This window comes from Tauraco erythrolophus, chromosome 12 (assembly GCF_009769465.1).
Source record: "Tauraco erythrolophus isolate bTauEry1 chromosome 12, bTauEry1.pri, whole genome shotgun sequence".
In the NCBI taxonomy this organism is placed as follows: Eukaryota; Metazoa; Chordata; class Aves; order Musophagiformes; family Musophagidae; genus Tauraco; species Tauraco erythrolophus.
In genome coordinates this window covers 23,875,408-23,902,215 of record NC_141476.1, presented here as the reverse complement: position 1 = coordinate 23,902,215, position 26,808 = coordinate 23,875,408, and the positions used below count along the sequence as shown (strand labels likewise).

General features: G+C 44.2%; 1 protein-coding gene across 2 annotated transcripts in view; it reads left to right on the top strand.

The window, feature by feature from the left end:
* LOC147528024 (serine/threonine-protein kinase WNK2-like) overlaps positions 1-26,808 on the top strand; it is a 121,119-nt gene that overhangs the window by 34,762 nt on the left and 59,549 nt on the right. For both annotated transcript variants that reach the window (XM_086619203.1, XM_086619202.1), the window contains exons 2-6: positions 7,640-7,812; positions 8,805-9,025; positions 13,539-13,696; positions 23,447-23,535; positions 24,384-24,603. In XM_086619203.1, coding sequence (XP_086475329.1) covers positions 7,640-7,812; positions 8,805-9,025; positions 13,539-13,696; positions 23,447-23,535; positions 24,384-24,603 — 861 coding nt within the window. The remainder of the gene's footprint in view (positions 1-7,639; positions 7,813-8,804; positions 9,026-13,538; positions 13,697-23,446; positions 23,536-24,383; positions 24,604-26,808) is intronic.

Here is a 26,808-nt window from a genome sequence, read left to right as displayed (position 1 = left end):
TTTCTACAGTGCCAGATTTAGCCGCAAAGATCCGAATTCAACTCCTAATTTTCTATGGATTTCTGGCAATGACTCAGGCAAATAAGTAGATCTTTCTCAGCCTGTTCCATAGCTCCTCTTCATTGAATCGTGAGCATCCTCGGGGGCAAGGGCTGCTCCTTCTGCATTTGGGAAACGAGTCACCACTGAGAAACCTCACTGTGCTTCACGAGCACGGCTAACAAATAGCAGGCTGTAACTTCGCCGGGGCTGACTTAGTGAAGAAGAATGTTGGCTGAACGCTGATGTGTAATGAAGCTGTAAATTTTTTTTTTTTCCTGATTTGCAAGTTGTCTAATGGCATCTGCTGTTTGTTCACAGAAAGGAGATTTTCTCCTTTAGAATTGCTTTAAATGACATGTGCTTATAATTGAATGTACCGGGTGTGGGAATAAAAGGTTCTGAATGCTATTAAAAATTTATAGCATAGGCATAATAATAATAAAGGCACAGAGGTGGTACATGGGAGCAGCTACTTCAGTTATATGTCAAGCTCTTCACAGTCCCAACTGCTGTGTGTCTGAGCCTGCTTTTGCTCCCAGTTGTCTTTGGGAGAAATCCTGGCTTCCTCTGATAGTGGATTAGGCAAGTCTTAATGCAAAATGCAAAAGGTGATTGCACTAAATGAGTAGAATTTTCATTTTAGATACAGAAATGGTTTTTATTTTTGTCTTCTAAACCGTGTTATTTTTCATCTTCATTTCTAAAGGCCTTTGAATTTTGAAAATTTGAAAACCTTTGGAAAACTGGGACATTTCCCTGAAGAGGCTGTACTGACAATACAGAATTTAATGAATTAATAGTCATATGCAGGTAACGTTCTAAGTTCACTGTCGGAGCAAAGCAGGTGCTTGGCCTACGCTGCAGGGTGTCTGGGAAGGCAGATGCCTGTTCCCACTGGGATGGGTGTCGCACTGTTGAACCCATGACCGTAGGGCAGACCCGAACTGCACTTCTGTCCATAAATCCACAATAAACCAGTCGACAGCTACGTAGGAGAAAGCTGTCAATGGATTCTGCTGCTGATTCCGTATCTCAAGACGATCTCTGATTAGAAGAGTGGTTGCGGTTCCTGAGCAAACGTACAGATTTGGCACACAGATGTGAAAATGTAATGATATGAACAGATGTTCGTTCTGCCAATTGAGATTTGAATTCTGTTCCTGTGTCAGAAGCACCTCTTCAGTTTCCTTTTCGTTATCACTAATGAGGATGAGAGAGGTTATAGCTTCAGCATGACAGAGGTGAGCCCTTCCCTCATGGGCTGACCTACTGCTCCTACTTGCTTCACCAGCCTGACGTTAATCTCTTCCAAAATGAGGATTTACCCTGTTAGGCAAAATTAAATAACCATCAGGAAATACAGCTATGTAAGTTCAAACATTTAAAAAACACCCCAACAAACCAAACCCCAATATTTATAGACTAGCTGGACGCAGAAGTGGAGGCCCTTAGGCCAAGAAGTCTAGGTAAGATATCAAAGTTGTGTGTCAGAAAAGGAGACGTGCTGGTACAAACGTGGGCAGAGGAGGAGAAGGCTTTCAGATGTCCTTAGTAAGGCCGTAACAAACCGACGGGCAGCTCGAACCTGTTGGGGCTGGGGAGGGATCTCTCAAAATAGCAAAGGGTCTTCAACGGGAGAACTTCAGTTGACTATCTGAAACCAGCAGCACTGTAGCCCAGGCTCAGTCCGTAGCAAGTGTGAGTTTATTCTTAACTCATTGCCACTTACAAAGTGTTTAAAGTAGTTTAATTTTTTTTTGTAACATTACTGAAAATCCAAGACTTTAAAGGAACGTAAAGAAATGCAGTGAAACTGGAAAGCAGCACAACTTTCCAGTTTGGTAACAGCTGTGCTTCAAACCCTGCTCTTACATGGTTATAGGCATTGCTGTGTGAAAAATAATCTCTTATTTTTGTTTCTTTCATTTGATCTCCTTTCCTCATGGGGTGAGAATGTATTTTATTCCCAAATCTGTTAGCCCTTTGCAAGTAAGTAGGCAAGAAACTTGACTTCAGTTTTAACCTTTCTTAGAAATCTTCTAAAGCCAGGTGAAAGCCGGTCTCTTGCTTGTGTAACTTTCAAAGTCTTAGTCAGCGCCCATATGTTACAACCTGGAGGAAATGATGCTTGGGGATGACTAACGGAACATGTTCCTGCTGTTAATTTGGGTGTCGTTCCAGAAATTTAATTCGTACGCTTTCCCTTTCATTTTGTTAACACACTTACTTACTAATTCCAGTCTTTACTGTTGTTCCCCACTAAGGAACTTAATGAAGGGTTAAATTTTATATTAACAAAGAGAGGTATCTGTTCGCCCTGCCTGCGCTGAGCAGGGAGAAGCAGGGAGCGTACGTGTGTTGGGTTAGCAGGAATTTGTGGATAGGAAATTCGCTTTAATGTAGCTCCTTGCTGCAAGCATGGTTTTACTCCAGCCTCTCTGAACGGGTGTGTAATTTAGCAAGAGTGAGGCTGTAAAGTACTAATTGGGAGTGATTCCTTCATTCCAAAATCATAGAATCATAGAATGGTTAGGGCTGGAAGGGACCTTCAAAGGTCATCTAGTCCAACCCCCCTGCAAGGAACAGGGATATCTCCAACTAGATCAGGTTGCTCAGGGCCTCGTCCAACCTGGCCTTGAACGTCTCCAGGGATGGAGCATCCACCACCTCTCTGGGCAACCTGTTCCAGTGTTCTACCACTCTCATGGTAAAAAATTTTTTCCTAATATCCAACCTGAACCTACCTCCCTTTATTTTAAAACCATTACCCCTTGTCCTATCACAACTGGCCCTCCTGAACAGCCTCTCCCCATCTTTCTTGTAGGCCCCCTTGAGGTACTGGAAGACCGCTATAAGGTCACCCCGGAGCCTCCTCTTCTCCAGGCTGAACAGCCCCAACTCTTTCAGCCTGTCCTCATAGGAAAGGTGCTCCAGCCCTCTTATCATCTTCGTGGCCCTCCTCTGGACCCTCTCCAACTGGTCCATGTCCTTCTTATGTTGGGGACTCCAGAACTGGACACAATACTCCAAGTGAGGTCTCACAAGGGCAGAGTAGAGGGGGAGAATCACCTCCCTCGACCTGCTGGCCACGCTCCTCTTGATGCAGCCCAGGACGCGGTTGGCCTTCTGGGAAGCAAATACCCTTCAGTGGTTTGATGCTTAAAACTTACCTGATTTGCAACAGGAAAGCTAATGAAGAAAAGGTAACTGACAATTTCTAACCTCTTCTTGCCACTCGTTTGGTATCTGTTAGATTGCCCTTCACAGTGAAGGATACGTTGTCTGGCCCCCCCAGTTAATGCTCCTTTACCAGTATGACGGGTGACGTCGTGGGGCCCCGAGCCAGTGGGGCTGGCCGTGGGACGGGCGCTCCTGTGCCCGAGCCGCACCGCGGCTGCTCGTGGTTGTGGTTTCTCCCTGTGGAAGCGCTCCATAAGCACTTACCCGCAGGAGCCCCGAGTAGCTGTGATAATAAAATGTCAAATTCTCAACGCAGGTTCAAGGCAGCCGGCCACGGATCAGTCTGAAAAACCAGTCTGTGTTGTCAGCTGATGCAATCTCCTGTCTGCTCGTGTGTTTTCTGTGACTTGGTGCTTTCGTCGCTGCTGGGCACGGCTCTAGCTACGGCGCTGCAGTAAAATCACGGGCCAGTAATGAGTTTGTGGCACGTGTGTGTTTTCAAAGCTGGTACAGCTAAAGCTCAGAAGGTGAGAAAGCTCATTGTTGCTGTGTCTGCTCCCCTCTGGCGCTGTGATTCCAGCTGTGCTGCCCACAAAGTCCGTATTGAAGCCTTTTAAGTTGACTATTTGTCAAGATGGCCCCCTTCCAGTACTTAAAGGGGGCCTACAGGAAAGCTGGAGAGGGGCTTTTTACAAGGGCGTGTAGTGATAGGACAAGGGGCAATGGCTTTAAACTGAAAGAGGGGAGATTTAGATTAGATCTAAGGAAGAAATTTTTCCCTCAGAGGGTGTTGAGGCACTGGCACAGGTTGCCCGGAGTAGTTGTAGATGCCCCATCCCTGGAAGTGTTCAAGGCCAGGTTGGATGAGGCTTTGGGCAACCTGGTGTAGTGGAGGGTGTCCCTGCCCATGGCAGGGGGTTGGAACTAGAAGATCTTTGAGGTCCCTTCTGACTCTAACCATTCTATGATTCTATGGAGCAAGAAATTAAATTTACGGATTCTTTCGTAGCGGTAGCGCAAACCGAGCAGCTGTCTCGCTTCTTGCTCGGTTCTGTTTAACTTCAGTTTGGCTGGAAAAGCTGCACCAGCTCAGTGTGATTGCTGTGGGCTTTTCAAGGTTGAAGTTTATTTTAGAAACCTCAATGCTAAGTAGTAGACTTGAGAAGGTTTCAATTATTTCAAACGGAATTGCAGTGTCGCCTCCTGAGCCAAGACTTTGTGTCCCAGCGAGGAGGGAAAGAGCCAAGAAGCGGGAATGCCTTAAAAGGAGAGGAAGCGTGTCGGTATCTGCAAGCTAATACTGATATCTCCCAGATCACATTGAGGAGAACGTTTTCCAAGTGTTCAGGTCTCGTGTCTTGAGGAAGCTCAGAACAGCAGTAATGCCATAAGCACAGTGGAGCTGACCGAGCGATGAGCTCGTTTGTCAACTGGGTGGGATGTCGCCGTTGCGTGTAACTCGGCGTCCCTGAGTCTCCTCCTTCAGCTGTACGAGGTTGTGAACGTCTGCTGCTGCAGATAGCCTGATGGTTGATGACTTCTTTGGAGAATCTGGACAGGCTGAAAGAGTTGGGGCTGTTCAGCCTGGAGAAGAGGAGGCTCCGGGGTGACCTTATAGCGGTCTTCCAGTACCTCAAGGGGGCCTACAAGAAAGATGGGGAGAGGCTGTTCAGGAGGGCCTGTTGTGATAGGACAAGGGGTAATGGTTTTAAAATAGAGGGAGGTAGATTCAGGTTGGATATTAGGAAAAAATTTTTTACCATGAGAGTTGTAGAACACTGGCACAGGTTGCCCAGAGAGGTGGTGGATGCTCCATCCCTGGAGATGTTCAAGGCCAGGTTGGACGAGGCCCTGAGCAACCTGATCTAGTTGGAGATATCCCTGTTCCTTGCAGGGGGGTTGGACTAGATGACCTTTGAAGGTCCCTTCCAGCCCTAACCATTCTATGATTCTATGAACTCACTGTGTTTCCCCTAAATTTCGATAAATTTGGGTTATGCCAAGTGATGCCCTAAATGCAGATAAATGGGTTAGCTTTCTGTGGCATGACCTTTCCATAGAATCCTCTTCCTCATCTTAAAATTTGGTATCCTAAGATTATTTCAGGCTTACACCTTTACCTTCAGCACAGGGACGTTTGGCCTTGTGTGGGTTATATGATGGGGAATAAGCGTCTGTGACACCAGTGAAGGTTTTTTGGGGTTTGGATTAAACCCTGAGTGAGTCACGCAGTTAAATGGGTGGGTTTGCTGCATCAGAGCAGAAAACAGTTCAACAGTTAAAGCCCTTTCAGAAACATGCTTTGGCCAGTGACTCGTGTGTCAGGTTCAGCCTGGAGGAATTTAGAAAAGGTCATTTGAGCCCTTCCAGTGCCAGAGACCTCTTCCATGGTGGGGAACGTGGCATGCCAGGGCGGCTGCTCTGCCCAAAGCCCTGTACGTGGTCCCTGCCCTCACCTCTCCTCTCAAGTGTTGGTACTGGAGCCAGGCTTTCTCCTGAGAAAGATGCTCAGCTGTCATTCTGATGGACAAAAAAAAAGAATCCAGATCCTTTCCACTGTGTTTTATAGATAAAACACATATTTGTCTTCCAGAATCACTTTGCAGTTGCCCAGCTTGCCATCTTAGAACTTTGGATTCGGACAGCAGCCCAAACGCTGTGGTGCTCCTAGCAGGTGGAGCGTACGGAATGTAATGGTCTGCGGTGTCTGAAGGGTATTTTGAAAAGTTACCCTTAAAGTAGCAGTGGAAAATTTCTCACAGTGCTTAGAAATCTGGAAATGAGAGTCAGGGGGTATGGTATTACTTTTTTTTTAATTAGAAGGTTTTAAAAAAACCTGCTGGATCTGTGTCACCGCCTTTTCCTTCCCTGCCAGCCCACACTCCGCTCTTCCTGTCTCACACAAGGACTTGCTCCTTTTGCTCCCTAATAGCAGTGTGTCTGATTTATTCTACAGGGCTTAAATTAAGAGGAAACTCAGCAGCAGGGGAAGAAGTGATGGATTTGAAAGCAATTCTCAGGCTTTTCTGTCCTGGCTCATTAGACAGCCAGCCTTTTTTTTTTTTTTTTCCCTTTGCTTTTTTTTTTTTTTAAACTTAGGAAAACCACAGTTGCTGCAGAGCAGCAGAAACCCTGCCTTGCTCTCGGCTGCTGGCGTTCGCTGTGCTGCTGCCAGCCCGGCCCCAGCGGCGCCACTGGGCACTGGGTGCTCCCAGCCACCCCCAGGGATCCGGGCATGGGCCCCCACGGGTGCCAGTTTAATTCACTATTTGCTGTGATGAACATGCCTAAGTTATCCGAGAAAAGGAAAGTGGCTGAGGTTAAAATCTGAACTAATTAAATCTTAGCGATTCGTGAGCCTTCATTTGTCTGAGTAAGAGCTGTTACACAATTGTGCCTTTTAAAGAACCAAAAAGCTTCATTTCTAGGGTGGCAGAGAGAAGTGCTCCCAGCCCCATCGGCTGGCCAGGGGACACCAGGCAGATGGTGACAGTGTGGTTTTCGGTGAAACTCCCGTTTTGCTCTTTCCCGTGGTCCACAGAGCGTGTGTCTGGGCTGCTCGGGAGGGGTCTCCATGGTGTTCATGAGGTCCAGGCAGCCCCGTAGGCTTCTGCTGACCTGCGGGAAGGAGATGGGCTCCTGGTGGGGTCACGTCACAGCCGGGAGGACGTAAATATTCTTAAATTTCTCTAGGAAAACCAGAGTAGTAGAACACGACATTCCTCGTGTTTCTAATCTCAAAGAATGAGTATTTCCATGCAGCCTACAGAAAAGGCTGAAGGACAACTTTAAATCCTTCCTTTGTCAACCTTTAAAGAAAAGTCTGTAAAATCAGGCAGAACAGCAAACAAATGGAAAAATTTCTGTGTTTGGGTTTTTTTTGGAGGGGGGTATTGTTTTAATTTGTCCTTGGAGAATTGAGAAGGGCGGTACAGCCCAGTGTGGTCCCTGGGGGACCCGACCTGCTGGTCACTGCTTCCCAGGAGCAGCCGTGGGAGGTGATGAGCGGCCACGGCTGGAGAAGACAGCGGCAACTTAGCTGTGAGGGCGTTCATACCTGGCAATGAAGTCCTGCCTGTGTTGATCTCAGATAACCAAAACAAGAAGTAAATACTGGGTGTCGATCCATCAAGCCACGCGCGTGTTCGCGTTGCCTGAACTATTAATGCTGTCGTGGAGCGCAGCGTAGCACAGACGTCCCTTTGTTCGGAGGAGAGTCTTTGTCTTCTTGACACTGGATTTAAGGCGAGTGCCCTAGTTCATACATGCTGCTCATCTCTTACATAAAAGATTTTATAATTGCTCTTGATACAAGCATAAAAAAAACCCATCTAAAATTCAGAATACCCCAGCAATGTAGTACCTTTCTTTTATTTTTGTCTGTTCGCTACTAATAATGTCTTGTTTTGGATGATAGGACAGAAAACTCACAAAAGTAGAGAGGCAGAGATTTAAAGAGGAAGCAGAAATGTTGAAAGGTCTGCAGCATCCAAACATTGTGAGATTTTATGACTTCTGGGAATCCTGTGTGAAAGGCAAAAGATGCATCGTGCTGGTTACCGAGTTGATGACCTCTGGAACGCTGAAGACGTAAGTACTGTGCTCCTGGTGAGGAGGCTAAGAATAGCCATGGAAATTTTTAGAAAAATCCTACTTTCGTCTTCTGAAAAAAGGCAGCTCCAGATAAAAGAAAAAAAATTGAACTGTTCTCTGGTGCCTGTCGTTTGTCCCTGCGTTTGAACTGCATTGATTTGACAGGAAGAATTTTGGCCCCTGCCTCTCTTTCCCTGCTCTCCTGTTTTGGTTACGCAACTAGAAGTTGTTCTCTGGTGTGTTTCATCTTCTGCCTGTGATGTTTTGATTTGTCAGGGTGTGTTTCTGTGATGGCTTTTGTGCTTGTATTTGCATATTTTGTTAGAAACTTCAGATAGAACAGCACTCGAATGGTAGAATCTCTTTTTGAAGCGGAAGGTGCTCCAAGTTACCTACTAAACAATATTAATTAATGGCTTTTGGTACTGACAGGCTTGTTAAGGTTGATATAAAACAGTTGGCATGAATTCTGGAACAGATTTTCTGCCCCGATGGGAGCGATGCTCTTCACTGCGTATATCCAGTGTGCTACTCTGCCAGGGCGTTAGCAGGTTTTACGTTTTTCCAAAATGTACCTTCCCGATCAGTGTTTTAGGTAAATGGAGAAAAATGCAGGTGCATGGTATAGAAGTCAAAGGCTGGTGGTTAAAATTAAGCTTCAGTATTCTTCTGATTTGAAGATACAAAACGTATTCTAAAGCTGTTCTCTGCATGGAGTGAATTGCTGTACTATTAGGCTTGCAAATATTTGGTTGTATTTGCACCAAAGATGCTTATTATCTTCCTCCCTAAAAATGAATGCTCTAATTCCTCCTTTGGAAAGATCTATTTCTTTCCATTTCGTGATATTTCTGAGCTGCTATTATGGCATCTAATAAGGAGCTTTTATCTAGAATGGAGTTTCAGCTGTTAAGGCCCCCAGAATCTCTAATAATGCTTCATTTTCTTTATACCCACTGCTGTGTATGCTGTGTATGTTTGCGTTCTAGGTACCTGAAGAGATTTAAAGTGATGAAACCAAAAGTCCTGCGTAGCTGGTGTCGGCAAATCCTGAAGGGTCTTCTTTTCTTGCACACAAGAACTCCACCAATAATTCACAGAGACTTAAAATGTGACAATATTTTTATTACTGGACCAACTGGATCTGTGAAAATAGGAGACTTGGGTCTGGCAACCCTCAAGAGAGCTTCGTTTGCCAAAAGCGTAATAGGTAATCCTCCCGTTCTCCTTGTCTTCCTTCTGTTGGTATGGTGCTTTTCTTTTTAATGTCTTCCTTTCACATTTTGCAGGAGTGGCTTTTTTAACTTGTAGGTTGGTAGTAGAGATTAAAGTGGGTTTGTGACTGTTCCCTTTATAGCACTATGAAAATCTCAGTCCGTAGGTAAAGATGTCATGACCTCCTCCTCTCCTTCCTTCTGGATCACAATGGCAAAATGCTTTTTTTTGGTTGTTTTTTTTAATTGAAATCTTACTTGGTATCCACAAATCCTTCTCCTCTCTCCTTCAAAAGGAGCAGGAAGGGTTCTCAGCAGCTTGTGTGTGTCATCCTCCTGAGAGCAGGCTCAGAGCCTGCCAGGGGGGAGGAGAAAAGAGGGAGGAGAGGGAAGAGGAAGGATGCTGGGCTTCTCTGCTCTGCAGAGAGGTCGCAGGGGAGCTGGGCTGGCTGGAACACCTTATCCCCGTTTACTGGGGCATCAGCAAAACGGGCTGCTTCTGCAGGCAACCGCAGAGCTCGTCCCTGCCTCGCTGCCATCCTGGCAGAGTTCCGCTGGAAGGACAGCTGCAATTTATTGAAAATCAGTAGGTAGGAAATGAAAAGAAATTTCCACCAGGATCTGCAGGAGCCGATGCCCGTAGATGGTGCCTACTGGAGGAGCGTGAGAATTTGGGTTTGTGTGAACTGGGAGGCTGTCGAAGGACGTCGGTTCCCTGCAAAAGTTCCATTTAATGTTTTCTGTGTAAACGTAATTTCTTCCTGAATTCTCAAACGTTTCGTGCTTATTTTTACCCAAGCTTCCGTAGTAAATCTCCCTTGTTCAGATCAGATGATGGTTTTAGGAAGCTGCAAATTCCTGAGAAATGATGCTGAAAGTGGGAGAAGCTATCAGGCACGTAGTTGTGTTTCAGTTTAAGCTATATCAATGGAAATTAGATCCTGGGTAATTAGAATTAGCAAACTGATGGCAACAACCACTAGTTAGGAAAACCTTAAGTTAACAACCTTACTAGTTTTGAAAATAGCATCCTATCTTTCAAGCAGCAGTTGCTTAAATAATTATTTTAGAATCTCAAGTTTTCAGAGATTATAGTTCTTTACAATTATTTGTATGAAATTATCAACCTTAACACTTAGGGATGCCAGTATTAAAGTCAAAATGATAGAAATTTTGGATATGTGCTTGGGTGCTGTGGGTCTGCTTAACCTTGTGCATTTTGGTGAGAAATCATGTTGGTTTACATCTGTCAAGTTTCTCTGGTTTTCAAATTCTCATAGTGTTTGGGTTTTTTTTTCTGTTGAGGGTCAATATTTCTTCACATAATTTTTTTTTTTACAGTATAGCAATTCTTCATGGACTGGGAATAATACCAGGAATACCAATACAAGTTTTTGTAAAATCAGTTGTTGCCACAACACTGTCAAAGCACGCTCGTGTGTAGAAGTAGTTCAATGCTGAAAAGGGCTGCAGGTTGCTGGCAAGGTCTTTGCATTCATTTTGGCAATATAAATGAGCTTGTCTTCCATGAGTAGTGCTGCTCCAAGGAAAGAATTAGGAGGGCTTGGAAGCACTGGTGAGATGAGTAATTCTGCTCCCTCCATAGATGTAGTAGCTTTAAAGGAATATTAGTAGCTGCAATTTTACACCGGTCTGAAGGGAATGAAGTCAGCGTGGCTGAGGTCCCGTTTTTCCCTCGCCGTGATCGTGCCGTCGATGATGCTCGTCTGACCTTGCGGTGTATCTCGGCGGGGAGCCCAGCCAGGGCAAAGCTCCTTCTGCCAAGAGGAGTTGAGATGCTGAACGGCTTCCCATCTAGGTGGTCTGTTTTGTTTGAGAACACTTGTGTGTTATTCCTTCCCATCCCCAAGGAGCAGGGAAGGAAAACATCATTTTCGTGCTATTTTGGAATGGTGTCAAGAATTTTGTTTGCTTCTTAGACTATCGCCTTCACTTTTTCAGATTTGCTCTAAATGCTGTATAATTCATGAGATTCACTCCTGCCTGGGAGTCTTGTTCCTTCTGAAACAAGGTAGCAGCTCCGAAAAACATCCCCTTTCTGGCCGTCGTTAACCATTTCAGAGCAGCAGCCACCGCCGGTGCGGCGGCTGGGAGGAGAACCCGAAGCGCAGGCAGTGAGCTGAGCTTTCATGACATGAGTCCGGCTGATGTACAGAGGCTGGAGGAATGTCTTTGAGGTGGAAGAAATATAAACAAGGGGAGAGATCCATCCTGAATTTTGCAAAATCAATTTTACAGAAATGCTTGCGCTGAGGCTTGCTTTGTGAGTTAGGCCAAGTCTACTTCAGAAAACGTGCAAAAGCAGAGTTTTTACTGACAGACACTTAATTTTGAGAGATGTTGTTTATGCTGCCATGGGGAAAAAAAAAAAAACCTTCTATCAAATCCCCAGATGTATACAAGAATTATTTTTTCCCAGTATATATTGCTTTAATTCGAGTTGTGCTTTTGCTGCTGATGTAGAGATGCCATAACAAAAAAATCATAGAATCATAGAATGGTTAGGGCTGGAAGGGACCTTCAAAGGTCATCTAGTCCAACCCCCCTGCAACAAACAGGGATATCTCCAACGAGATCAGGTTGCTCAGGGCCTCATCCAACCTGGCCTTGAACGTCTCCAGGGATGGAGCATCCACCACCTCTCTGGGCAACCTGTGCCAGTGTTCTACAACTCTCATGGTAAAAAATTTTTTCCTAATATCCAACCTGAATCTACCTCCCTCTATTTTAAAACCATTACCCCTTGTCCTATGACAACAGGCCCTCCTGAACAGCCTCTCCCCATCTTTCTTGTAGGCCCCCTTGAGGCACTGGAAGACCGCTATAAGGTCACCCCGGAGCCTCCTCTTCTCCAGGCTGAACAGCCCCAACTCTTTCAGCCTGTCCTCATAGGAAAGGTGCTCCAGCCCTCTTATCATCTTCGTGGCCCTCCTCTGGACCCTCTCCAACTGCTCCATGTCCTATAAGGAGTCTCCAGGCTCTGCAGGGCAGTTTGGGTGCTGAGACGGCTGCTGCTGCACTGGATGAGGCAGAATGTGTCCAGGGTCCTTCACGTGGTCCGAGACCTCTCGTGCACCTTTTGGCATCCTGGTGTTTGTGGCTCCATTCCTCTCCTGCAACACATGACTGCGTTCATCTCTCTTCCTTCATCTTTTCTAAGCGTAAAAAGGAAATGAGTTAGTCTTGCCTCCGAAGCATAAATTACGTTAGGAGGTACAGCTCCTGGAATAAATAGGGTTAATTTTTTTTCCCTTTTGCTTTATAAGACCACGCTTTGCAGGGCAGTTTGTGCAGACGTTGCAGGCGTTGTAAGTCGCTGCTCGTCACAAAGCCGCAGCTCCCCGTGGCGAAGCAGTACGTACAGCGCTGCACTTAAGTGTTTATCTGGTTGCATCAGATTTCTGACACCCTAATCCCTGTTGAGTGGGACCTTCTTCTGCGAGTGGCCTCAGTGATGCGTCCCACGAAACCAGTGGCAGAATTGTGTTTGATGCGTCGTGCGTGACTTTGCCGGGGATTTGCGATACTCCTCGCTTTCAAAGTGCTGTCTGTCTGCCAGGTGGTTGCTAGGTATCTCTGGAGGAAAAAAAAACCATGCAAATTTGCATTGATGGAAACAAGAGTTGAAGGTTCTTGTCTCTTTTCTGCTTTTCACCTCCATGAGCCCGTGCAGATCCCTCTCTCCACCCAGAAAAAGAAACCGTTCCATGACTTTATGTAACAGGTACAGTGCTCTGCAAGGGGAACTGGATGACAGGGAGGGTGATGGTTGTCCCTGCTTGGAGGTGTCTCCAAAGTTCAGCCTGGAGAAGAGAAGGCTCCGCGGTGATCTTATAACAGCTTTCCAGTACCTAAAGGGGGCCTACAAGAAAGCTGAAGAGGGGCTTTTTACAAGGGAGTGTAGTGACACGACAAGGGACAACGGATTTAAACTGAAAGAGGGCAGATTTAGGTTAGATATAAGAAAGAAATTCTTTACATTGAGGGTGGTGAGGCACTGGAACAGGTTGCCCAGAGAAGTTGTGGCTGCCCCATCCCTGGAGGTGTTCAAGGCCAGGTTGGATGAGGCTTTGGGCAACCTGGTGTAGTGGAGGGTGTCCCTGCCCATGGCAGGGGGGTTGGAACTGGATGATCTTTGAGGCCCCTTCCAACCCAAACTGTTCTATGATTCTATGACTTCTAGTATGGTCAGGCAATGTGCCATGTCTGTCTCCTGTTCATTTTTGAAATTTTGATACTTTTTCTGTCCCTTTCCTCTTCCCCCTTGTGTTATTACCAGCGAGCCATGGGTATGTAATTGTGTGTGTTGACTTTGGGTTTCTTCCTTTGAAGATGCTCGAGTTTACTCTAGTTACTTCTTTTGAAATAGTCTCACGTGCACCCTTACGCGGCTGTAACGGGCACGCTTCTATAGGTGAAAAAGATTGTGGTTAAAGCCATTTAGACTCTGATCAAAAATTTACATTGTTTTTGTGCGTGTCTGTGTAGGTACACCAGAATTTATGGCCCCGGAAATGTATGAGGAACACTACGATGAATCTGTGGATGTCTATGCTTTTGGAATGTGCATGTTGGAAATGGCTACCTCAGAATACCCTTACTCAGAATGCCAGAATGCTGCTCAAATTTACCGGAAAGTAACCTGTGTGAGTAAACATTCTTAATTTGTGTTGAGATTTTGTAATTTGAAAGTTTAAAAATGTATTTTGATGAGATGTGAGTACTGTCGAATGCGTAGCGTGTTGTGGAAGCTGGGGTGTCTTAGCTCTGGGTTACACAAACCTCTTGCAGGTTTATTTGTGAGCTTGCAGTGTTTGACTGCGCTGCAGCTGCAGAACGTGGTTTTGGTAGTTTTTTGTCTTCATCAGCCAAAAATACATAAAATTTGGGAAGAACGAGCAGGGAAAAATCCTCGCTCTAGTCTGGCCTCCTAAATGGGGATTCTTCAGGCTTGATCGAGTTTCCCACCAAGCTAGAAGGACTAACTTTTAGGTTGCAGCCTAAATACTTCTTTATATGTTGGAGGATGTTTCAGATTTCCAGCACGGATTCTTGCTGTTCATATGTGCAACAAATTATCTGAAGATATAAAAGGGAAAAGATAGCAATGTTTTGGTTTTGGAGTCAGCCAGAGGAGCTTTATATCTGCGTTTCATAACTCTGCAAGATCTGGTCATCTCCAGACAAGAAACCATGGAAATGGGTTTGCTGCATTTCGAGGTGAGGTTGGGCTGGAGAATCCAATCTGAAATAATCTCTACACTGAGTAAAACACCCTCTGCAACACTCTCATCCCTGGATGATAAATGCATGTGTCTACACGGGCTGTACTGCCTGGAAAAACTCCTGAGTCTGTAAGATCTGCTCGGGTTGCAAATCACCGACCGCAGAGAAATGAGACTCGCCAAAGGCTTTGGCAGCTGTGGTTATCTTCTGTTCCGCTTGGTGAAGTCAAACCAAGAGTTGCAGGAGTGTTTTTCGGGGTAAATTATGTTAAACAGAGACTGGTTTGTCAAAGATTTTTCCCAGGTGCTTCGTACTACCTGGTTGCTACGAAAAAAGATAGCGAGCTGTGAGCTATGGCGCTGTGCATCACCAAAAGCTGCAGTCTGCACGCTCGGGATGTGAAGAGGATGATGCTCCGAGGAAAGCCGCGCTGAAATTTGCAAAGATTAGCTACAGATAAGGTTGCTTTTATTTCTTTGACTTATAGGGTAGAAAGAGTAGTTAGGCTTGCGTACTTGATCTATTGAACAGATCCATCTCGCTCTCCAAAAGTTTGATCCCAAAATCAGTTTGAGTTCCTCTTGTCCAACTGCTTGTTGTGAGCAGAAATGTTCCCAAATGAAACCTAGTGATAGCTGGTTGATTTTGAAAGGTACTTGAGAGCACTTGCCTTCTCCAAGAGGTTTAGCAAACCAGGCCAGGACAAATATGATGCTGTGAAACCCTGCGGTCGGCAAACGCTCCTCGAGGTCAAAATTGCATTTTCTGATTTGCTGGATGCCAATCTCTCATGCTGGATATAGAGACGGTTTTGTCGGATACCCAAACACTCGCATGTGCCAGGTGATGAGTTTACGTGCAAAATTTAATTTTTGTAGGTATAGTTTGTGTTGTTCAATATCTGTCTTTCCACCACTGAAGACTGGGATGCCAGGAAGTTGGTGCTGCTGTTGTAGGTTGTGCCAGCCAGCTGTGGTGATGCTGACCTGGTGAGAGAGGGAGGATGCAAACGATTTGGGAGTCTGTGTTTAAAAGCTGAAGTCAGCATCACAAGACACAGGAGGATGTCCATGCAGGAAACGGTACCATGACTTTCTGAAATCAGGAGGACACATGTGAAGAGGGGAAGCAGCTTTATTTCATCTTTGTGTAAACTGTTGCAAGCTGGCGTTTGTAGCTTGGTGAAGCTCCATCTTTCCCAATGGACTGCAACCCTGATTTCTGGTAGATTAACTCTTCTTTAGGGAAAAAAAAAAGGCAGCAGAAGCTGCTCAGCAGTGCAGTTAGCTTCATCGCTACGGATGGAGCTGCTCCCTATGGTGCTGGAAGGAAGGGGGCGTGTGCAGAGATGGGTCTGCTGGTTTATTGCCTGCAAGCCATGGCGCCCTGCACCACGGGCTGGTTGGAAGCGCATGCTGTGTCTTCTCGAAGGAGTGAAATAGATTTGATGGCTCAGTGGAGTTGCTGGCCTGAATCCTTACGAGGATGACTGCTTGTTCTGCATTGTTATTCCACGGTGCTTTATCACATTGTTCTTCTGCTCACTCCTCCCCTACAAGGAAAAGTTTATTTCGTTTGGCACAACGGCTTGTTGGCTTCATTTAGGCATGTAGTCCTTCGGATGTGCTCTAAATGCCACCTCCGTAGGTGGCTTAGGAGACATCTCCGTAGGCTCTAATGCTTCACACGGTGACCACAGGAGTCTCTTCTAATTTTAGATGTTGGGGCCTTGACTCCTGAGTGTGATACGAGGTGCCCCCTTGGTCTTGTAGCCCCAGATACTGGATAGCTTCCGCGAGGAGTGGAGGGCACGTGAGCTGCTGCGTGGGCCATGGACCTCGGTTGCTTGTGGAGCTGCCGTCACGGTGAGCGACCTGGGTCCGTGTGCGTGTGTTCAGAGCCACAGATAATACAGATGTCTCCCGTTGCTCCACCTACCCGGAGAGCTCTGCGTACAACTCTTAGCCATCTGCAATGTTGGTAATTAAGGCTTCAGAAGACTCCTAAGCCTCATTTATCAAAGCAATATCCAAGGTGGCAAAGAATAATGATTAATCAGAGGATTCCTAATTAGATGTTAGATTTCAATTTGCAGACTTGAGTAGTCATTTTTTTTTGAACACTGATGAAAGCCTGGGCCAACTGATTTTCTGTGGCAATAACCTTTAGATAGCTGAAGATTATATGGTAAATTATAACAACTTTGTAAAACTGGTCTTATACTAGCAACTTTAGAGATGGAAAATGATGCATATTGGGAAGAACAGGTAATGGTGGAGAAGGTGGTGAAAGGTCACTTCATTGCTAGTAAGGGGTACTTTGGAAGCAGCTGTCTAGCAGGTAAAGTGGAGGTGGAAAGTGTCAGGTCCAGGCATGGAGGGTGTGTTTTCTCTGTCTTCAGTTGACTTCAGGACAGTAGGGGTGGGAGCAAAGGCACCGACGGGGATTCCTCAGATGGAAAAATCAGCCCTACCGTCGTTTCAAGGAAAGGGTTAACGAGCTCCCTGTGCAGAGGAAAAAAGCCCTGTCGAATGCCATGAGCTGCATGAACTGTCAGGGAAGAGGAGGAGCAGGGGAGGGGGTGGACCTCTGGGGTGAGGGTGCAAGAGAAGCAGCGGGTGCCCTGGAGAGATCCTCGGGCACCCTGGGGAGATCCTCGATCCCAGAAGGAACCTCTTGCCTGGGCTCAACAGCTTCTCTAGAGAAGCAGCATCTGCAGAAGAGCTGGCGACAGCAAGGGACCTCACTTCCATCAGCGTGAGTGGCCCGGGCAGTGCCGTGGTGGCCGGGGGAGCTGCTGTGGAGGGGTGGGGTGTGGGCTTGAGGGGTCCTGAGCTGGCACCGAAAGGTTGGGTCTGTCACTTTAGCTGGGACGGTGGTGACTTAGACAAAAATCTCGAAAATCACTTTCCATGAAGAGTTAGGGTTGGTTGTGCAGCAGCTGTTGCTAGCGTTGGTTTTTACTGGACTGAAGTAGGATGTAGAACTGGAGCGTGGACCGACACCAAGAGGCTGAATTGCGCAGTTTGCTTCCCGGCGTGAGACGAGGGTTGGGGTTCTCACTCGAGCAGAGGGTGACCCTGACCTTCTCAGATGCAGGAGCTCAATAGTGCAGCGCTCCTGAAGGCTTTCACGTATTTCAGCTTGTCAGTGAGAAATTTACTTAATTTTTCATGAAACTGTTTTTTTGGACCAGAAATGTAAACACTATTTTTAGACTTTTAATGTAATGGTCAGTGTAATGTAAAAATGTGATTGCTATCTAGTTTCCTGATGCTTTTATTTTAAAAAAATATAAAATAAAATAACTCTCTTTTCCTGCCTTGGGCTCAGCATCGTGGTGGCCATCACTGGAGGTGCCGATGGCATCTAAAGGGGTCGGAGTTGTTTGCCAGTGTTTGCGCCAAGCAAGCGGTTGCTTGCTGGTGAAGGTGCAATAGCCACCTCCTTCTTTAGCCTCTGGCTTTGGAGGCTTTGGATCACGCTGGGCTGCAGGTTCCCTCTGCTCCCCAGCACACTCAGTGTATTCCTTTGGTTTTGCCATTTTAGTATCTTTTTCGGTTGTTTCTACTCTGTCCTAACACGCTACCAAACTCTTGCCAGCTAACAGGACGTGAGATAATCTAATCTGAAGTCATAGCTGTTCAAGTCATGTGCACCGATAGTCCTTGTTGGTACAGAAAATGGAAACATTGCCTGAGACATTACTGTTTTGCTTTAAGATATTACACATTTTACATGTCTTTGGTGTAAAATTATTGTACTTATTTGTTTCAATGGCCTTTTGCTCTGCCTGACCATCCTCTCATGGCTTAATTGCTGCTTTAGTTTTCCGCTCTTGTTTTTACGTGTGTGTATGGTGGTCCAGGATGAAGTGGCAGTTGTTTCTTGAACGTACAGAAGGGCTCATTTTTTTGCCAGATGAGACGTGCTTGTTACGACTTGTCCCCTCCCTCTCTCTGCCCTTTCAGCCTGAATTCTGGAGTGTAAACGTTCAAAAAGTGGATATGTAACCTAAATAGAAAATACATTTTTTTCCAAGCCACATTTGCTGCAGTTGACTTTGAAGTGATTTCCTGGTCAGCATATTTGCAGTGACCTTCATTCTGATGCCATAATCTCATTTTTCATGCATAACTTGATGGTTTTTCTTACTCAGATTTTTTTTTGTGTTTAATCATTCTGCCAAGTGATTTTGATGTAGACAATAGGCATATTTAGTGATGAAACACTGGAGTCCGTGACCTTCCCATGCAGCTCCAGTCCAATGTTTTCTTATGGATGCACTGCAGAGTGCACAGCAGCCCAACTGTATCTTCGGGGCTTCATGGTGACCTCCTTGGGTTTAGCAGAACAAATCTGTGCTTTAAAACAACCCACATGTTTATAGTGTTCTGGTTCGCATTTTAAGTTTTCATATTGTTTTTTTTTATAAATGTATTGAATGTTTTCTTGGCATTCACAAGCTATAGTCTATATTGCTCCTACAGATAGAATAGATGCTACAGCTGTAGCACAGCAACAGACGACTAACATTATGAATGTCATTGCATTGACTTTTTGTGTTTTGGTTATCTTAGATTTGCAGAGAATCTGCTTAGATTAGCATTAGGATTGAGAACCATTTTGAGTTGAAATGGAGATGAATTTATAATCGCACACAGCGATCTTGCTGTTGAATATTATGGAACAAAATCCTGACAAAATTTAGAACTTCGCTGTATTGACTTTAGAGAGTGTATGGTAGGGTGCAATTTCAGCTGAAAACACGGTTTCAGCTTTTTTGAGGAAGGGGTTTTTTCCTTTTGTAGGAACTACATGAGTCTAGAGACTACCTTTGGGCAGAAGGTGGAGTTTTAGTCCAAAGTAGGCTATATCTAGACTAGGAAGGCACCTCCTAGGTGTAAGGAAAGCCTTTAGAAAAATCATGGACTGACATGGGTCAGAGTTAACGTTGACTTGTCTGGTGTACGCTGTGCCTTATGAAGCATTACGTGTTGCTCTTTCAAAAGTGTGCTCTGCGGGTGGAAGAATGTCATCAGCTAGTTTTAGACCTCTGAAAAACAAGCTTCGTGTTTTTGCCCCCAACATAAATGTTAAACCTTCAATGTCTTACATGTGACTGACTCTACACTCAAATGTCTTAGATTTGAAATACACTGCACTGCAATATAAGTGCTGATGAAAGATTCAAAGTTGGTCATCCCATCTGAGACAGGGAAATTCTCAAAGGGGACGTTATTTGCCCTTATCTTGTTTTGCTCTTGGATTTTTTCTTTATTATTTTTTTTTAGCATTTTAAGAATTTGTGTGAAAATATCCCTACGTACCTCGTGTCAACCAGTTAGCCCTGCATGTCAGATCAAGGGGTGCTGAATTTACTTTTGTTTACAAGACAGCTGTACAGTTCTCAAACTGCCATGGATAATTCCTGAGCTAATATATTTTGAATTTTGGTGCCATATTTCCTTGGGAACGCTCAGGAAAGACAGGTGGCTCTTGTATAAATGAATGAGTCCTTTGATTGCAAAGAGGAACCTGCCTTTCACATAACCCCCTTCGTTGTCAGGGGGCTGGTAGGCATCAGGGCACAGTGCTGTGGGGAGGGCTCGCGGCATTACAAATGAGACATCCTTGGAGATTTTAATGAAGAGTGAGGAGCAAGAGCATACTATAGCATATGGGCATTGAGGAAACACTTTGGCAAAGCAGTTCGGTTCAGTACTTCACTGGGCATGTTTTGTCCTTGTTTGTTTTAGTCATCTATTCATAGCTGAACTGTTCAGTAGGTTAATACAATAGATGATCGGAGAGGAGTCAGTGCTCTTTCAAAAGACGTTAGAAGTAAAATGATGTTTGGAGGGGTTGCTATTTTTTTGTGTGGAAGCAGTTTTATAAGGTCAAAAATTGGGGTCAGTCACCTGGGATCTGTCAAAAGGACCGTTTTCAGGCACACCTAATTTCTAGGTGCCCAACATGACCTGCCCTGCTCCATCCCAGTCATGTCAAAGTTCAGTGGAACCATGTAACTGAAGACCGTTTGTGAATTCTGGAGAAGAAAATTAAATTGAGAGATACTGTGATGTGCCTTATGCTATTTGTGTCTCTCGTATGTTCAGGTTGTGTTAAGACACCCGAGAAGGGCTCTGCAATTATAAAAAGCAATTAGCAGGTTCACTTGAGAGCGTAGTTATGTGAGCAATGTCTTCCTCTAGGTAGTTGAAAGCTCTTCAGGTAGTATGGTTAAAGTTGCTTCTACTGCTTTGTTGGGTTTTTTGTTTCGTTTTTTCCCCACAGTTAAATTTATACCAATGCATGTTTGTGGGATATTTTTCCGTAAACATGAATGTGTAGCAGATGATGGTCTTTAATACTCATTCTTCCTGAGAGGTGTCCCTAAGATGGAAATCAATGGTTTCCTGTAGCAAACTGGAGCTTTCGAAAACGTAGAGATTTTTGTCCTGTTGCTTTCCAGTGTGAATTACCAAAGATTTCGTCAAACTCCTCCCCATCTGAGAGCACAATGAGCTCCTGTAGCTTTAGGGCGTATTAGGGCGTAGAGAATTCATGCTAAAACTCTCTTTTGGTACTTCTTTCTTTCCTTTCATTTCTAATTCAGGTATTGGAGCTCTCTCCAGAAACACTCTTGACACACTGTGGTGTGGTTTTGCTTGTTTTGGGCTTTGGTAAGGCTAGACACCCCCTTCCATTTTGACATTTTTCTAATACACAAAATTCGAACCCTCATCTCGTAAGTAAGATTTAGGTTTGCTTAAGCGAATAATTCTTTTTAGTGGGTCACAGCCAGCCGGCCGCGTGTACGGATTATTTTGTTTTGTTCCCACAAGAATGGTTTTTTTGGATCTCAGCAGCTCTCTGCCTTGGCAAAATGGGGAAGCTGAGTCTTTGTATGACTATTCCGTTATTTTTATTTCCAAAATCTATGGATTACATATTTCACTCGAGTTTTAAGACGGAAATGGAGTGGATGACCTGAAATAAATGAACAAATCTAAGTTTATAGTCAAATCTGAGACACGAATGGCAACAGAATGTTAATAGAGGGTAGAAGTATAATCTGATGCTGGAATATTCAAAAATTCTCGGAGAGGTGCCAGCCCTTATTGAAATTCATCCATAAAATTTATTCAAGACTAAATTCGGTGAAGTACTTGCAGACACTTTCTGCAATACATATTTTCTTTTTTTTTTTCATCCAAGGCAGTGTCAGGTGAGCCAAAAATCCCCACTTAAGGCCTCCTTATCTGCCGCTGCATGATCCATTATTTACTCTTCTTTCAGGGTGAAACTTTAAAAGGATTTGAATGGAGTTTAATGTCCAAGTCCCATTCACTTATGTGCTTAATCAAATGCTGGGTTTTTTTAGATAAAGGAAGTAATGTTTCCTTTTTATTCTGCCTATCAACTTCATTGGAAATACTTGGGTCCTTAAGTAATAGGGTCTAACTGCAGAATCTGTTCCCAAATTAATTTTGTCAAGTTTTCATCCATATACATCTTGTTTTAGTAGGCAGAGATGTTACATGCTTTTAAAATGGAATCACAGAATGGTTTGGGTTGGAGGGGATCTTAAAGATCATCTAGTAGCAACCCCCTGCCATGGGCTGGGACATCTTCCACTAGATCAGTTTTTTAGTGATTTAAGCTGAACATCACAAATAAAAAAGATAACTTCTCGTGGTGCTGCTCTCATCATCTGTAGCCGAATATATACATGAAAAGCATTCACAGGAAATCTTCTCTCGAACTGAATGGGAATGAGTTGCCAGCGTTACAGATGTTGGGTGTCTGTTAGTTGCTCCTACGCCGTTTGACAAGGAGCACGGTAGGGTGGCCTCGCTGGAAATGGATCTTCCTCCCGGAACATCCCTTCCTCCCTATCTGCAACCTGGCATCAGAAGAAATTGTCAGCCCAGGCTTTGAAAATGCACAGCTGCACGCGTGCCTTGGCTGCGCGGGGGTTCCCGGTAATTGTTGCTCTAGTGTGTTTTGATGACATGTACAGAAAAATGACATAATATAGAAACGGTTATTTAGCCTGAGAGCTGGCATAGTCCTCCTCCTCCAGTCTCTCTTTCTGTTGGTGAGATATGTTATTTCAATGAAGGACCCATATACCTTGAGGAGGATCTTGCTGAGTTGAGATCTCGGTCCTGAAATGCTAGAAAATTGGGAGAGATGACCTATGGCTGCTCTAGAAGTGTGTGTGTTTCTTTTAAATCCTCTCCATCTTCTTAAAACAACCCCACCTGACCCAAAAGAAATGCAAACTATTCCTGTTGCACCTCCATTGATCAGAGCTCCTGGTGCGGGGAAGCGCGGGCTCTGCTGCTCTCAGTTTTCCTCTAAAATAAACAGTTGGGTTTTTTCCTTGAAAGGCCACGCTCACAAGTTAGCTGTTCCAAATCTCGAACCGAATGCTATTCCCAGCAAAAACGTTCACATTTAACAGAAATTTAACTTGTTATAAGTTACACCTGCTCTGCCACTCGGTGCCAATAAGGTTCGAGCAATGCGCTGGGGAAGTGCAAGAGCAACATAGAGCTGTTGGGCTTGTATCTCCTGCTCCCCTGCTTGGTTTGGGGGTTCATTTGGGGCTTTTTTGGGGAGGATGGAGGTGTGGGAGAGTGAAGACACAGAAAAGCAAAGGATTTGTGTGAAACAGGAATATGGAATATCGTGCGAGTCTTCTGAGGTATTATTGACTCATTATTGAAACTGACTGAAAAAAAAAACCTGATTATTTGTCTTTATTCATTTAATGTTTCGAGAGTCAAGGCAAAATGCATGAAAGGGATAACTTCAGAAAAGAGTTATTTTGATGATTTAAAATTGGCTGTTTCTTGAATATTGACTTCAGAGTCCCCAGGGTAGAAGGATGAGGTTTGCAAAGGTTAGTAAAGGAAAGGAGAGATTTGCTCTGTGTATGGCTGAGTTTGAGACAAACTAGCCTGCTTCTTTTGAAGTGCAATGGTACTCAGAAACATAGGAGCCCTAAATCTTCGATTCAGTTCTAAATTAAGACTAACAACTTTAAAGTATTAGTTACTCCAAGGGTTGAGTTGACTTTAAAATGTATTAAAAAAATGTCCTTAAGAGATATAATGTAATCCTTTTTCAAACTAAATTGTTTTTCTCTATCCTTTTAGGGTATAAAGCCAGCAAGTTTTGAGAAAGTTACTGATCCTGAAATTAAGGAGATAATTGGAGAGTGCATTTGCAAAAATAAAGAAGAAAGGTGTGTTTCAAGTAATCAAGCTTTGTATTAAATAATGTGCATTAAGAGATTTCAAAGCTGTCTGTAGATATTTTTGTTCTGGCCTCTGGGTCTCCCTTGTGCAGGAGAACACGCAGAATGGAAATACAAATGTAAATGCCTGCTTTCCTGCCACATAACGTCAGGATAATAGAATAAGTGCTGTTGATGTGTCTCTCAACCTCTCAGCTTCAAAGAATAAGGTCAGAAGGCACCGTTGTGGACACGTGAGCTAGCGTGTTCTAGCATGTTCTGCCATAGCTGTCTGTAGAACCTCCCTCAGGAGGTTCTGCGTGGAGCATCGAGTGTGGCGAAGGTCCACCACGAACGCGACATGGTTGATTGACCACAAGCTGTTGTAGTAGATTCCATTGACTCATTCGCCTCTGGATATGGAGAGAAATTGTGCTTTGTTTCCAACTTGACTTTTAAAACCCGATATACTGGCCTCTCCTAGATGAGTGCATCTACTGTTAAGTATTTCATAAGTTTCACAAATACGGTTTTTAGGGACCTTAACTGACTACCTAGAGGGAACCTCTTTAGTTTACTCAAGAAAAGTTGAGCAAAGCTATCATCTGTGTCTCTGTACATGCTTGTGGTGTATGAATATTGCTGAAGCTTTATAAAATAGGAAACGTCATTTTTTTGGGAGTCTACAGTAACCCTGGAAATACTACGCCTTTTTGCTAAGAAGAAAGATTTGTTATGGATGAACACCATCCATGGTAATGGTAATGGTTTTGCCTTTAACAGCATTTTCTTGTCATAAACCTCTTTGAAATTGCTTAAGACTTGCAGTATTTGAATATTCTTTTTATCTATTGCAGATATGAAATTAAAGATTTATTAAGCCATGCCTTTTTTGCTGAAGATACTGGGGTAAGAGTGGAACTTGCAGAAGAAGACCATGGTAGGAAATCCTCTATTGCCTTAAGACTCTGGGTAGAAGATCCTAAGAAACTGAAAGGAAAACCCAAAGATAATGGAGCCATTGAGTTTACTTTTGATCTGGAGAAGGAAACTCCTGATGATGTTGCACAAGAAATGGTAAAATAAACTTCTCCTGACAAAAATGTGTATATATAAAGTAGTGCATAAATCTCAAAGGACAGCAGGAACAAGTCTGGTAAAGTAACTTCCACTTAAACCATTCCAAGTGCCTAGTTTGAGCAGTTTGCATTGATTTTAGAATGAATGCTGCAAGAAAGGGGTAAACGGGGAAACACTAACAGCTGAAAAATATTGTTTACCAAGTATGAAAACAGATGCATGAAACGACATTTCAAATAGCTTAGGGGGACCACAGAGACGTCTTCTGCTTTTATATTTTGAAAACTCTTTTGCCAATTTCTGTTAGCTGTTGAATGTCTTTACATTTGTTTGGAATCGGTTTAGTTTCAGACACCGGCTTGAAATAAATTAGAAGAGTTCACAAGGTCAGTCGCAAAATATTCTGCACTGAATTGTTCAAAACATTCTTCTGTCTTTTCTGTCGGTGTTACTTAGGACGAGTGTAGGTGAGGAAAGTCCGTGCTCAGCCACTCTTAATCACTAGACAGAAATAGGAGACTAGATTCAAGCCCACTGCACAGAGTTAGGAATAAGCTTTGAATTTTTTAATAGATGGGTTTAACTTGGTGAATTTAAATTGGTGTCTTCATAACTTGCAGGGTTTTGTTAGGAAAAACTTATCTTGTGTTCCAGCCTCACTATATAGTCCTTGAGTTTGTATTTTAAAGATGTCTTTACTGCACTTGTTTAGTTTTTCTAATGTCATGGAGACATAGAATCAGTAAGCACTGAGTCAAGGGTCCAATTTTTTGTGCCTGCAGAAACGTTCCTATTATAATCTAAATCCCAAGGGATCCCATTTAATGATGTTGTCATCACCACTCCTGTTCTGCTTAGGAGGCACTCGGTTTGGTAACGTGGCCTTAGTGTGCTTGGACACATCGCCACGTACTCTGAATTTCTTCCACAAAATTTGGGCTTCTCTGTTGTTGGTTTGCAGTAGGTTCAATGTTTTTCGAGCAACGTATTGTTACAGAACTCATTTAATTTAAAATTTGCCCTGGTATAGTTATTTGCCATTATATTTTGCATTTAAATATTTCTGGAAATGTTAGGAATGTTGAAGTTCTGTGGGTTGCTTGGCCCATAGTTGTGATGGGAGGAAGAGGAAATAATTCTTGTAAAAAGAATATTTAAAAGAATCACTCCCAAACTACTGTGGTACTATACCCTTTCCCAAAAAATATTTAAAACCTGTGTTTTACTGTTACGTTAACAGTTACCTTAGTGGCTGCATATGAAATGTTTTCAAACTTGAGGCTGTTGTGGGTGCGGGCAAAGGGGGATGTTTATCCCTTCGTGTCTTTTTCTAGCCCTTATGAGTGGTGGAACACCAAAGCCATGTGCTTTCATCAATTTGTGTTGCTTTACGTGATGTGGGAGAGAAGAATGCAGGAGACCTTTTGAGTACGGGGAATTATTTATGATAGTTGATGGGTTTTTCGGTAGTCAGGCGTTCCAGCCTGTCCAAACGATGTGGGCAAAAGGAACGTGAAATGTTCTGGTGGGTCTGAAACCTGAATTTACCTTTCACAACCAAAGTGTAGTGTAAAATAGCACGTCTTCGTTAAACGTCAACCATTCTCTATATAGAGATGTAAGAATAAGAATTGTTTTAGAAAAATTGTTCATGTGGCAGGTTTTTCAGTGCCTTCCCGTTCAGCTTTGTCATGGAGAATCTACTGGGCATGTTAGTTAATACCACGCAAGGTTCTCTGGACCTGCATGGTGGTTCCTCGTGAGACCTCACCTGGAGTACTGTGTCCAGTTCTGGAGCCCCCAACATAAGAAGGACATGGACCAGTTGGAGAGGGTCCAGAGGAGGGCCACGAAGATGATAAGAGGACTGGAGCACCTTTCCTATGAGGACAGGCTGAAAGAGTTGGGGCTGTTCAGCCTGGAGAAGAGGAGGCTCCGGGGTGACCTTATAGCGGTCTTCCAGTACCTCAAGGGGGCCTACAAGAAAGATGGGGAGAGGCTGTTCAGGAGGGCCAGTTGTGATAGGACAAGGGGTAATGGTTTTAAAACAGAGGGAGGTAGGTTCAGGTTGGATATTAGGAAAAAATTTTTTACCATGAGCGTTGTAGAACACTGGCACAGGTTGCCCAGAGAGGTGGTGGATGCTCCATCCCTGGAGACGTTCAAGGCCAGGTTGGACGAGGCCCTGAGCAACCTGATCTC